Genomic DNA, 14518 nt, shown 5'->3' with positions numbered 1-14518 from the left:
TACAATTTTGACACTAGGATTTTATGTTGAAACCTAATTTGGGAAAAACTACTAGCAACATGTCACTCTTTCGAAGTGAGCTCTATTAGGAGCCAATATTGTTAAAGGTTACAAAACACACTGTTACATCTAACCTGGTTAGAGGATTTACTCACCTTGTAGTAGTGGCCTTGTAAGAGGACTTTGAACATTCCATTTAGAATGTTACCTAGTTAAAAGATTTACACAGAATATTAAGTCTTCAAATGACTGTTAGGTCAACCTTTGTTAAAAGGATTTCAATACAAACTATTTACAATGACTTGAAAGTAAACAATATGTTTTGATTTGTGTGACTAGAACTCACTTTTTTAGGTTTAGATCTATGTTTAGTCCTTGTGTTGGTTTACTAATAAGCCTTCAAATGACATTTCTGATCTTGATTTTCTTGGACACCCTTAAAGAAATCACTCCATTTTTATCATCAACACTTAAGCATTCTTCTCTAATGTACTTATTAATAACAACATCATATCTGCAAGATTTCTCCTTTAGCTTCACATTCACTCACACTCTTGTGCATTTCTAATCAACCTTACTATGTATGTCTCTCTTCACATACAAGCTTCACACATACACGCTCATACACATCACACACATCAACATGCACACATTGATTTTTTGGGTTTGTATCTCTTGAAATAGGCAATTTATGCTTTACCATTTTCTACATCTAGTGTAGATCTTAGTGTTTACGATCAGGTTCAACTCGATTCACTGTATATATCCATCTTGTTGATCTTCTTCTATAAAATTATCTAGAGTTTTTCTATTAGGTCTTTACCTAATCCTTGCCTTGAATTTAATGGTTCATCAATCTTATATTCAATGCAGTTTACATCTCCCAAGAAATCAACTAAGTCGACTTGATCTCACAATTTCCTTGAATTCATTCTTATACTATCACTCAACAATCTCTAAAGTATGGCACTTTGTCATAACTGAAATACTCTATTGTTGTAAAGCATTCTAGCTCAACATCAATTGTCATGCTCAGTTGATGCTAATGCTTGGTCAACACTAGATTTGCTCGGTACTAACTGTAGCTCAGTTGACACTAGCATTACTTAGCACTAATTATATTTTATAATTCTTCTCTGCTTGGCTTAGCTTTCTTTAAATGAACAATCACTTTGTTTTATCAAACTCTATCTAATCAAATGTCCATTGTAACTTCCTTTTCATAACTCAATCTTTCCTCTAGGTGCTATTGTTATGAGCAACTTCTCAAATCCTCTTTATAAATCAAATAAATATGATATCTAGATTAGGTAGTAATATGTCTGATCAACAGATTTGACATCAATGACAAAACAATAATTATTCCAATTGTAAGTTTCCAACAATCTCCATCTTTGACATTGATGGCAACATCTCAAACATCTGAATACTAGTAATAGCTTAGTTACCATACAATCTAAATGCTTTTATTACTAATAGTCTTATTCTTTTTTTATGAATTTCTCTCTCTGAATCTCTCCTAGGAGTAATTTCTCCCTCTTTCTGTAATTTCTCCTTCTATAAAATTTTGAATTTCTCCCTCTTAAGTAATCTCTACCTCTTTGAAAACAATGCCAAATACATGTAGCTATCTTATCTTCAAAGTCTTCATACTTTTGAATTATGTAGATTTAGCATATCTCGCCAATATTTTTCATCTATCTATGACTGGTCAATTATGCTACATTGAATTATCTACCTTAGGCACTTCCCAAAGTAGAGTTATCTTGCATCACTGGGTAGGATAGTCTGATTAGTATATGTGATGCAATGCACATGGCCTGCTTAAGTAGCTTTGATTAGGGGAATCACCCATAGTTTACTTTTAAGATATTTATGAGCATCTTTAGGTAAGGGTTTTGTGAATATGTCAACAATTTGTTCCTTGGTATTCACATATTCTAACTTCACTTCTTTGTCTTGAACTAATTCCCTCATGTAGTGATACTTGATAGCAATGTGCTTTGTCTTAGTGTGCATCATTGGAATCTTTGAAATGTTGATAGCACTTGTGTTATCACAATAGAGAACCATTGGATCTATAATTTCTTCTTTCATACCTTTTAGTAACCATTTGATCCACATAATATTTGAACAGTTCATTGCAACTGCCTCATACTCGGCTTCAGCTATATATTGGGAAATACAATTCTAATTCTTGCTTGTCCATGACACCAATCTCTTTCCTAGAAAGAATGCACATTCCCTATTTATTTTTTCTCATCAATATTTCCTACCCAATCTAAGTCAGTAAACATCCTTAGTTCGAACTTATCATTTCTTTTGTAATACAATCCATAGTCTTATGTACCTTTGAAATATCTCATTATCATTTTCATTGTAATCATGTGATTCTATTTAGTATTTTTTGAAAATCTTGCAACTATCCCAACTACCAAAGCAATATCTGGTATGTTGTGAACAACATATTGTAATTTTTGAATCATGGATATGTATAGGGTTTGGTTCACATTAGAATCTAATCATCAGTCTTAGATGGCTTATGTCTAGTAGACATAGGTGTACTCACTAGCCTAGAATCTTCCATACCAAAAGTCTTTGGTATCTCCTTGATATATTTGGATTGTGTAATGAAAATACCAAACTTCATTTGACACACTTGTAGTTCAACAAAAAATTGATTTCACCAAACATAGACATTTCAAATTCCTTCTCCATTTCATCAAAAAATGATTTGCATAAATCTTCTCTACCTCCAGATATAATATCATCAACAAATATTTTAGATAACAATACTTCATTGTTCTTACCATTTTCCAAATATAGGTTACTGTTATCATTTATCCTTTCAAAACCAATCTTCACCAAATAGTTATGTAATATTCCATACCATGCTCTTGGGGCTTGCCTCAATCTGTAGAGGGATTTTTCCAATTCACATACCATGTTCTTCTTGTTTGGATCTACAAATCCTTCAAAATATTCAATGTATACTTCTTCCTCTAGTATACCATTTAAAAATGCGGTTTTGACATCCATTTGATATACCTTAAAATTTTTGTAGGCTAAGTATGCAAGAAGAGTTTCAACCCCTTCAAGTCTTGCCATTGGAGCAAAATTTTCTCCATAATCAACTCTTTCTTGAGCATAACCCTTGCATACTAGTCTTGTGTTGTTTCTTCTTACTTCTCCATTCTCATTGAATTTGTTTCTAAAAACCCACTTTGTCCCAATTATATTTTTCTCTTTAGGTCTTGGCACTAAGGTCCAAGTATTGTTCTTCTCAATTTGGTCAATTTCTTTGTTCATTGCCTGGATCCAATCTTCATTGTCTAAATCATCCTTTATTGACTTGGGCACAAACTCACAAAGCAAGCATGTGTTATCTTTGAGTCTTTTTCTTGTCATAACATTTATTTTAACATCACTAATGATTTGTTCAGGTTTATGATGTCTTCAGTTTACATGTTTTTCTAGCACAGGTAGTTTCCTTCTTTGATCTTCTACAAGTTCATCATGAAAATTAATATCAAGTTCATTTGCTCTTCCTTTCTTTGGTTTAGGTTCAAGTTCTACATGCTCAATATTTTCTATTTGATGGTTGACATTGCCTGTCTATGACTCAGTATCTTCATTCTATTGCTTGACACCCACTGTCTACTGCTTGGCAACTTGCATTTGTATTCCATCATTTCCTCTCTGATGGGAACTTGCAGCTTGACTTGTTTGTTCACTTTGAGTGTTGGGAGCATCAATCATCTACCTAGATAGTCTTCAGGTTCTTCATTACGTGAAGTGTCACCTCTTTCTGTAAACTCATACTCTCATATTTTCACTTTCGACAACTATGTTAGTGTTAGAATTTAAACATGTATAAGCTTTTATTTTAGTGGAATAACTTAGGTGTTATAAGATAGAGGTGTCATTGCACCAATAGATTGACCTGTGAATGCCCGATACAACCACTATACTTATAGAACACAGGAGACAGTTAAGCCATGTCATGAATCCCCAAGGGGAATATTGGTGGTTAGTCCAACAATCCCCCCCTCAGCATTACCTGAGGAGATTCGAACCTGTGACAAAGCTCTAATACCACTTGTTATAGGCTAGAGTTGTCATTGCACCAACAGATTGACCTGTCAATGCCCGATATAACCACTAGACTTATAAAATAGAAGAGGTGGTTAAGCTATGTCACAAGTTCAAAAGGGGAACATTGGTAATTAGTCCAACACTAGGAATATGCCTTCATCATTTTTTGCATTGAGATTTCCATTCATATTATCTTTCAGTATATAGCATTTACTACGAATTTTTTTGAAATATTTAACATTAGGAGCATAACCATGGGGCAGAAGCAAGAAGTTGGGTCTCAATTCTATGAAAGTTTGCGGATTGAATAATGCTCTTTTAGAAACAGGTACTCATTTTTAAAAAATGGGTGCCCATATTAGGCTCAGGTGCATGATCCTAAATTTAAAAAATGGACACCCATTTAAAAAAACATTTTAGTACCTGTTCTTTATTTTCAATAAATTTTTTGATTATTTTAAAAATGGGTACCCATTTTTCAAAAATCAGGTACTCATTTTCTACTTTTTAAAAATGGGTACCCCTTTCTAAAAAAATTAATTGTTTTATTTTTTTGGGGATTTTAAATGCATTTTAAATGTCAATTTTAATTTTTAAAAATGGGCATCCATTTTTTGAATTTCAAATAATGGGTGCTCATTTCTTACAACATAGGGTGGGATATTTTTTTTCCTGCCTTGGATTTTGGTTCAGGATAAGCTTGGTCAGACCAAGCCTATGCCTTGACCTTTTAAGATTTGGTTAAGGCATTGAATTGACAAATTCATAACTTGCCATAATTTTTAGAGGGCCTTCCTGATCAATTCTTTTTACGAAACAAAAACTCCTTAGAGCTCTCACTATCCTGATTTAAAAAATTTAAATTTTATAGTGTTTATTATTTTATTTACTATTTTTGCATTATATTTTAATCAAAGGTGATACCTAAATGTAAAATAGCAAGGTTTACAAAAAATTTAATAAACTTTTTATTTTATAATTTTTCTTAAATAAATTTATGTCATCATTCTACATATAATTCTTTTGAAGTTTAAAAAAAAAGAATTTTTGAACAAATTATGGTATTTGTACACAAGAGGTTTTAAAATTTACCTTTATAGCCAATTAAAAATTAATAATAATAAAATTATTTAATGAAAAATCAATATTTGGTGTGTTAGGTAACTTTGTTTAAAATGATTTACAAAAATTCATTTATTTGTGTCAAATTATGGTGTTCGTACATGAATGTGGTATGGTCCTAAAACAAACATTGTGAAAAAGTGGTTTTTAAAGATCCCTACCAAAAAAACAATTTATCATATGGGTTCACAAATAAATTACATATTCAAAAAGTAGATTCCAAACACTACAATTTTTATTTTTGAAATTTTTTTATATTCAATTTCTAAATTCATCAAAATTTGACATCAATTGACAAGAAATTTAAAAAATAGGAAAAACACTTCCACTTTTTGCCCAAAAGTAAGACCCAACTTCTTGCACTTACCCCCATACCATAGTTCAAAAGGTGTAGCATTTGTACCTTTCTTGACTTGTACTCTATTTAGGGTATAAATAGTAGTACTAACCACTTCTCTCCAATATTTTTGTGATACATTCTTCTCCATCATTAATGTTCTTGCACAGTCCATTATTGATTTGTTTCTTCTTTCAACTATTTCATTCTGAGGAGGGGTCCTTGGTGTTGACATCTATCTTTTGATTCCTTTGTCATTGTAGAATGTATTGAACTCATATGAAATAAATTCACCACCTCTTTTAGATCTCAAACACTTCATGCTTTTCCCTATTTCTTTTTCAATTCTGGCTAATTACCACTTAAATAACTGAAAAACATTAGATTTAGTTTTAAGAAACATCACAGTCATCATTCTAGAGTAGTCATCCACAAATAAAATGAAAAATTGATCTCAACAGTAACTTTTAACACCAAGGGATTCACAAAGGCTAGTATGAACCAATTCCAGAATATCATTAGCAGTATATGTTTTGCTCTTAAAATTAGACTTTTTTTATCATCTTTCCCAATTGACATGGTTTACACATATCATTGTCAGACTTCTTTAGTTTAGGCAATCCTCTTACTTTCTTCATCTTACTTATATTCACCAAATTATCAAAGTTCACATAACATATTTTTTTGTGTCGTAACCAAACATCTTCTTGTTGTGTAAACAAATATGTCTCATTTGATAGGTCTAGATAGAATAAGTTATCTGCTCACTGGTTCCAATTATCTTACCATTACCATCATTTCTCTTGGCCTTTCTATTGTTAAATTCAACTTTGAATCTTGATTTGTTTAGTTGTGAAACACTCAACAAATTGTAGTCAAGTCCTTTGACAGAGTAAACATTCTCATATGTTATCTTGTCAGTCAGTTGAATAGTACCTTTACCTTTTATAACACATGGGATATCATTACCAAATTTAACACATCCACCATTGTATGGACCAATATCTTCAAAATTATCTTTATCACTAGTTATATGATTGGAACATCCACTATCAATTATCCATCTATCACTTTTGTTCACATAAGAAATTAATGCAATTTTCTCATCTTCATCAAAATCTTCTTTCATAGAAACATAGACAACTACATCATCATTACTCTCAAACTCATTATCAGTCCTTTCTTCAGCAATATAACAAGATTTCTTACCTTTGTCATCCTTGCTTCTCTTGTAGTCTTTGTCATCTCTTCTTCCTTTGTACTTACTTTCCTTCCTTTCATCCTGATTATCTTTTTCAAGACATCTAGCAACAATATGACCAACTTTATTGCATGAAAAAAAAATGATAAGTAATTTACCTTTTCCTCTTCCAAAAATTTTTGCAATGAGGGCATCAAGTTCATAAATATCATCATCAAAACTACCAATTTCACTCTTCACATGTTTTCATTTCTTCTTGCTAAGAACTAGTTGTGACTTGAAAGCAAATTCAATAGTAGCAGGTGTATAGTTATTAGAGTTAGACATCTCAAAACCAATAAGTCTACCAATTACACCTTCTAAGGTCAAATTGTTACTTGGTGCACATCTCAGTTCTTGGATTGTAGAGACTCTAATGACATAGATAGGGAGTAGAGTTCTCAATACCTTAATTATCACTATTTCATCTTTGATTTCTCCATTTTCACCTCAAATAGCATTAACAACCTCTTTAACTCTTGTGTAGTATTGTAATATGTTCTCACCTTCTATCATTCTCATGTCATCAAATTTACCTCTCAGGCTTTCTAATTTCTCTTTTAGAACATTTTCATCACCTCCATAAATGGTCTTCAATCTATCTCACATCTTCTTTGCACAGTCATAGTCTTTAGGTCAACAAAGTCAACCTAGCTTAGGGCTAAGGCAATATCCAACATTGCTTAGTTGTGTTTTAACTTCTATTTTAGTTATTCAGTATTTAGAGGAGTAATGTCTAGAAAATTGACAACAACATCAATGGTACTAGATATGTGCAACTTCATCAAAGTCTGCCATGCACAAAAGTTCTCCTTGTTCAGCTTGGGTACATCTCTCTTATTAGTAATGATCTTTGGCTTTAAGTGCCTTCAAACTTTTCTCTAAAAGCACTAAGCTTTGATACCAATTGTTAGAACTGTTTAGAATAGGGGGTGAATCAGTTACTCAAGGTCAATATGTATCACTTGAACAATTAAACAATAAACACTTCACTGCTCTGCTTATCCTGTTGTTGCTTGGTCTATACTATAAAACTATCATAAACATAACTTGCATTGCATAATGAAAGCATTATCAAATGTAAACATACATAAATCATTCATCATGATTTTTACACTAGGATTTTACGTGGAAACCCAATTTGGAAAAAACCTCCAGCAACATTTCATTCTTTTTCACTCTTTTGAAGTGAACTTTGTTAGGAGCCAACCCTGTTAAAGGTTATAGAACACACTATTAAATATGACTTGGTTAGAGGATTTATTCACCTAGTTACGAGTGGCCTTGTAAGAGGACTTTGATCATTCCATTTATAATGTCACCTAGTTAAAATATTTACACAAATTGTTAAGTCTTCAAATGATTATTAGGTCAACCTTTGTTAAAAAAATATTTCAATACAAATTGTTTACAATGACTAGAAAAAAATTGCAGGTTTTGATCCGTGTGATTACAACTCACTTGTTTTCTCCTTTAGCTTCACATTCACTCACACTCTTGTGTGTTTTTGATAAACCTTTCTCTGTATGTCTCTCTTTACATACAAGCTTCACACATACACACTCATACACATTGCACACATACATGCACATACTAATTGTTTGGCACTGTATTTCTTTAAATACACAATTTGTGCTTTACCATTTTCTACATCCACCGTAGATCTTAGGGTTTACAATCAAGTTCAATTTGGTTCATTCTATCTATCCATCTTCTTGATATTCTTTTAGAAACTTCTCTAGAATTCATATGTGGTCTTTACCTAATCTTTGCCTTGAATTTAATAATCCAGCTCATCAATCTTATCTTCAACATAGTTTACATCTCCCAAGAAATCAACTAAGTTGGCTTGATCTCACGATTTCCTTAAATTCATTCTTATACTATCACTCAATGTAATAGACACCCAAGAATGCCCAAAAGCTGAATCAACTGCTGAAATTATATTAATTCTAAAAATGTTGCAATCAAGTACAAAGAGATGTATTCCAAAGGCCAAACCCTAAGGAATGACGTCTAGAATGTTACAACAGAGAATGAACGTCCTCTATTGCCAAAAAAGGAGGGTGATTCACACCTTCAAGCTCTTATCAAATGAAAGCCATAATCATCCGATACAATAATCCCATGCTAAACAATGAGACTCTCACCCCTATTTATCCTATTCCTTCACCCTTCTAGAAAGAACTAAAACATTAATTAATTGCAAGTGCTAGAAGCTTCCCCCTTCCAATAATTAATGCACTCTCTAGAAACTCCTCTCTTGCAATAATTAATTGTGCTTCTAAAGGCTTCCACCTTTCCAATAATTAATACACACTCTAGACGCATCTCCTTTGTAATACAATAATTAATTTAATTAATTAAATATGAAGCCACCTTTTAATTTTAATTTATTTAATGACTTTATAAGAAATTAATTTAATTTTTTCTTATCCTCCACTTAGACTTTGGAAACCGTGAAGGCAAAAAGATGGGATCATTACAAATCCTCCCTCCTTGAAATTGCTTGTCCTCAAGCAATTAAGTAACATAATGGACTCCAACCTCCACCTGGATCCCAATATGTGATATCCATATGGAAGTTAAACCAACTGCAAACCCGCATCATTAGGACCAACCCCTGTAGCCTAGCATTCAAAACTTGTGTTGATGAAGTCAGAATGTCATCATAAGGCAACTCCATAGAAGATCTATGAAACGTCTTCTTCCCTTTATCCATCCACATAATATATATTGGACTGGAATGCATATTATCACCATCATGCTTTGAAAAAGATGTAGTTGTAGGTGAACCATATGTACCCATGCTAACTATATTAACAATAGGTGTTGCCGCATCGAAATATATGGACATAGGAACAACATTAACTACTGCAATAGAAAACTGAACTGAATTTGTAGTTGATGAAAACTCATAATCATTAACATGTGTGGCTTCATTAGAAAATACATCAACCACTACATTTATACCATTAAACTCCTCATTGGATGCTTCAACTGACATAGAAGTGGCTGTTGATATGATAACATCCTCGCATTCTCCTAATTCCACTATTGCTACGTCATCATCCCCTGACAAGGCTTCATATGTGGTCTCCTGACTTTGCACGCATGTCTCTACTGACTCTACCGAAATGCCCACATCACCAACATCATGGCTAGCTGGCTCTATACGTGTCTTGATCCCACCTAAGAAATCGACTACCTTCTGCTCTGGAGCAACACACAAATCATCAATGTTGATGCCCATCTGTCTAGCCATAAGCTTTAACATCATATCCATTCGCCTATTCTGCTCCTGTTGCATACGTTGCCTCTCCTCTAATGTACCCAATAATTGTCTGAACATCACATCTTGATCTAGATTAATATACATCTTTATCCGGCTATCAATATGATCTCCATAGGATGGCAGGACTTATAGCTCTAATACCACTGTAATAGACACCCAGGAATGCCCAAAAGCTGAATCAACTGCTGAAATTATATTAATTCTAAAAATGTTGCAATCAAGTACAAAGAGATGTATTCCAAAGGCCAAACCCTAAGGAATGACGTCTAGAATGTTACAACAGAGAATGAACGTACTCTATTGCCAAAAAAAGAGGGTGATTCACACATTCAAGCTCTTATCAAATGCAAGTCATAATCATCCGATACAATAATCCCATGCTAAACAATGAGACTCTCACCCCTATTTATCCTATTCCTTCACCCTTCTAGAAAGAACTAAAACATTAATTAATTGCAAGTGCTAGAAGCTTCCCCCTTCCAATAATTAATGCATTCTCTAGAAACTCCTCTCTTGCAATAATTAATTGTGCTTCTAGAGGCTTCCACCTTTCAAATAATTAATACACACTCTAGACGCATCTCCTTTGTAATACAATAATTAATTTAATTAATTAAATATAAAGTCACCTTTTAATTTTAATTTATTTAATGACTTTATAAGAAATTAATTTAATTTTTTCTTATCCTCCACTTAGAATTTGGAAAACGTGAAGGCCAAAAGATGGGATCATTACACTCAACAATCTCTAAAGTCTGGCACTTAGTCATCACTAAAATACTTGGTTGATGTAAATCTTTTTGGCTCGTCATCAACTATCTTGCTTAGTCGATACTAATTCTCAGTCAACACTAGATTTTCTCGGTACTAACTATAGCTTAGTTGACACTAGCATTACTCAACACTAACTGTATTTTATACTTCTACTGGGCTTGGCTAAGCAGCCTTGACATAAACAATCACTTTGCTTTGGCTTAGCTTTCTTGACATAAACAATCACTTTACTTTATCAAAGTCTATTTAACCAAATGTCCATTGTAACTTCCTTTTCATAATCCAAAATTTCCTCTAGGTAATATTGTTATGAGAGACTTCTCAAATCCTCTTCATCAATCAAATAGATATGTCATTTATATTAGGTAGCAATATGTCTCATCAATCGATTTGACATCAATGAAAAATTAACAATTGTTTGAATTGTAAATTTTTTCCTACACTTTATATTGGCCCGAGTTTCTTATCTTTATATTGACCACCACTGATCTTACTAGCCACGAAACATCTTGTGTTTCAATAATTTTTTTCATTCACAAAGTTTGATTGATCATTCAATTAAGACACATTTTCCAAATAAATAATTTCTTTATGCTACAATTTCCAAATAAATAATTTCTTTATGCTACAATTTAAAGATAATTATATTAATTTTTGAACAAATAAAAGATTTCAATAAATAAAAAAAGATTTTAAATTAATTAATAATTTAATAAACTCAAGAAATAAATTGATTTTGAAATTGAAGTACACCATGAAAATGGTAGAACTCAAAGATGAAACTTTACAAGAAAAATAAATTGTAGGGGCCTTTATATTTGCATTTTCTTTGGCAAAGAAATATGGGAATTTATTAACACTGACTGACTATCCTAAAGTACATATTTTTCCACTAGTGTTGTTTCAACTTGTTAAATATCATCAAATATGAGAAGTTTAGGCACTTCATTTGGCAATATGGTTACCCAAACAACCTGAAGGAATGGTAACCTGTGCGTGTTGGGCATGACACAAGGCTATCGCCCCTGACTCTGCTAATACCAATTCTATATTATCCATTCTTATATCTGTGCAAGATCCCTCTTGACTGCACTTCAATGTAATTCCATCCTTTGTTGCTGATGTCCCCTTTATATTGCTGTATTGTACATTGCTTATTTTCACAGCAGAACCAAAACCGCCCTGCACCAAAAGGAAAAGAGGTGACTTCTTAACAACAGATATCAGTTATTAAAGCCAAAACTATGCTTATTACATGATTTGACTATTGTACCTGAGAGTTGCAGGCAGACCTATTTTCAGCCTTGTTGCAGTAGAACTGATCAATTATTATTGGGTTTCTCACGTTTTCCATCTCTACATTCTCATATGTTATGTCGCTTGCCACTCCAGAACCTCCCTATCATATTATATCATAGAGACTTTGTCAATGAGCATTACATAAAATCTCATAAAAATACCATTCTTTTCATGCTTGTGCTTTACTCTAATTCTGCATTTCATCTATCCTCAGCATTTCTCACTGTAAATTTTTTCAAAATAATGATAATTATAATACCGGCCATGTTTTGATTCTCAATCCATTCGTTGTTGATTTCAGCTTGGTGCCCTTCACTTGAATCGAACGGACATCTGCTTTGCTATTTCCTCTTCCAAGACTTCCAATACTGCATACACAATAGTTAGAAAAAATAAGTCAATTTTGACTATTTAACACTTTTGTTCTTGAAATGAAGCTTAGCGTGTGATGTTTAAACTATCACCACACAATCTGAACATGATGCAAACAATTAATATAAACAATTTCTCATACCAAATACATTGATAATACTCAAGCATGAAACTACTATTAACTTTTAAAACGGAAATGCAATTAAATGACCTAATTCCATGGCCTGGACCGCATGTGATATCAGTGATTCTGATATTTGAAGACCCATCACCTATCGCCACGCAGTCATCTCCTGCACTTCCATATCATCATAAATTCATCGATACACATCTCTTGGCAAATACCCTCTACTATCTTATAAAATTATATTAAAGAATAAGAAAAACTGTCTCTTGTATTATTATTGAATTCAAAACAGCTTGTTATTCAATCTATAACATGAAATGTTTTATATTATAATTATAGAAGATTAACATTGATGGGTCGTATAAAAAGATCTTTTCAAACAACTGACCTTTACAAACTCAAAAATAAGAAACTTTAAATGATTTAATATTTGACACATTGATCTACCTGTTCCAATAATGGTATCTCTTATGTCAATGTTTGTGGATCGGGATGTATCAATTCCATCAGTGTTTGGACTTCTTTTTGGTGCCTCAATTGAAATACCCACAATCTCCACACTTTCACATCCTGTCAACGTAAGATGAAATATAGGGCTGTTTGTCACCTTCAACCCACTCACTGCACTCCCTTTCACATTATTGAAATGAATGGCCTGTGGACAAATGAAATCAAATTAATTATATGACATTAACCAATATTCTCTATGGTTACTATTTATAGGTTACCATTGTAATAGTTTACTAACCGTTGGTCTATTTTTATGTTTTCCCCACCAATTATTTCCTTTACCATCAATAATTCCCTTCCCTGTCAAATTAAATTGCTGAAGATTCTCAAACAACAGCCACACATATGAGTTTTTCCACCTGCTGGGATCTTCGGGTGCAACAATCATTCCATCAACCTACACAAAAATTGGAAAACATCGGTTTTTGCTTGAATTACTGCCATATTCTCCAATCAGTGAGCAAATTTACAGTACCACATATTTTTCCAAAAAATAAAACATCAAGTTTTATTATCATTATTAGACCAGACATTTTTGAATCCTTATTCAAAATTTAAACCTGAAAAGTGAAGCCAGGCTGACAGGGTCCCTGGAAGTCCAGATTGTTAACCAGAAAATTCTTGCCACCTGGCACAAGCAATGTTGCAGAGGATGCTTTACAAGCATCATTCCATGCATCAAGAAACGCCTGTGAAAATCATTACAATCATATCAATAAGAAATGTAAGCTTTTAGATTCCTTGTCAGTGAAGATATAAACAGTTAAAATGGCAGTAAATAAGACAAAATATCAAGAGAGTAAATAAAAGAAGAACCTGAGTGTCATCGTGTGCTCCATCACCCACTGCACCATAATTTTGTACATCAAAGTTTCTTGCAATATAATTTGTATTATAAGCATCCAGAGATATTGTAGAAGTAGCCCTCAGATATCTATTGCTTCCTCTGATTATATGGGCTTCAACAGCTGTGATGATGATCAACAAATTGAAGGCCAAGAACACCAAATTCTTCATATGCAGGTTGGGATGAGGTAGAGAAGCCATTGATATCATTATAATTGCAGGCTAATTATTACTCTGATAGAGAATTATGAGTGCTGAAGGAGAATTATTACTCTGATAGAGAATTATGAGCGCTTAACAAGGCAAGTTTTGTTGCGACTCACAAGGAAGTGGATGTTTAGTAGTTGGTTTAATGGAGTCAGTTAAATGTACAATTTAATCTGCTTCACGAGTCCTCCCTCTTTCTCAGGTTTACCGCATTTGGTAATACCACGTTTTTGTGTCTTCAGAATGAAAACCACGCATCCAAAAACGGAGTATTTCAGGATGGATATAACACGT

General features: G+C 32.8%; 1 protein-coding gene across 1 annotated transcript; it reads right to left on the bottom strand.

The window, feature by feature from the left end:
• Nucleotides 1-11808: 11808 nt before the first annotated feature.
• Nucleotides 11809-14227, bottom strand: LOC149571812 (polygalacturonase-like). The gene is made up of 8 exons (XM_089809952.1): nt 13988-14227; nt 13732-13860; nt 13410-13568; nt 13109-13316; nt 12746-12827; nt 12422-12530; nt 12137-12262; nt 11809-12045 (listed from the first exon to the last, which is right to left on the bottom strand). The coding sequence occupies exons 1-8, from the start codon at nt 14225-14227 to the stop codon at nt 11809-11811; spliced, it is 1290 nt and encodes a 429-aa protein (XP_089666078.1).
• Between the last annotated feature and the right edge of the window lie 291 nt (nt 14228-14518).

The sequence above is a fragment of the Cupressus sempervirens genome, chromosome 2, assembly GCF_028749045.1.
Source record: "Cupressus sempervirens isolate cs-2001-9-10 chromosome 2, ASM2874904v1, whole genome shotgun sequence".
NCBI classification, from domain to species: domain Eukaryota; kingdom Viridiplantae; phylum Streptophyta; class Pinopsida; order Cupressales; family Cupressaceae; genus Cupressus; species Cupressus sempervirens.
This window is presented reverse-complemented; position numbering and strand designations above follow the sequence as displayed.

Bases quoted from the DNA above. Each gene is read 5' to 3' on its own strand.
- LOC149571812 (XM_089809952.1), bottom strand. From the start codon at position 14,227: ATGATATCAATGGCTTCTCTACCTCATCCCAACCTGCATATGAAGAAT. The intron at 13,569-13,731 runs GTTTAAATTTTG...ATTTTTGTGTAG, and splicing joins AGCCTGGCTTCACTTTTCAG to GTTGATGGAATGATTGTTGC. The intron at 13,317-13,409 runs GTTAGTAAACTA...ATTTGTCCACAG, and splicing joins AACATAAAAATAGACCAACG to GCCATTCATTTCAATAATGT.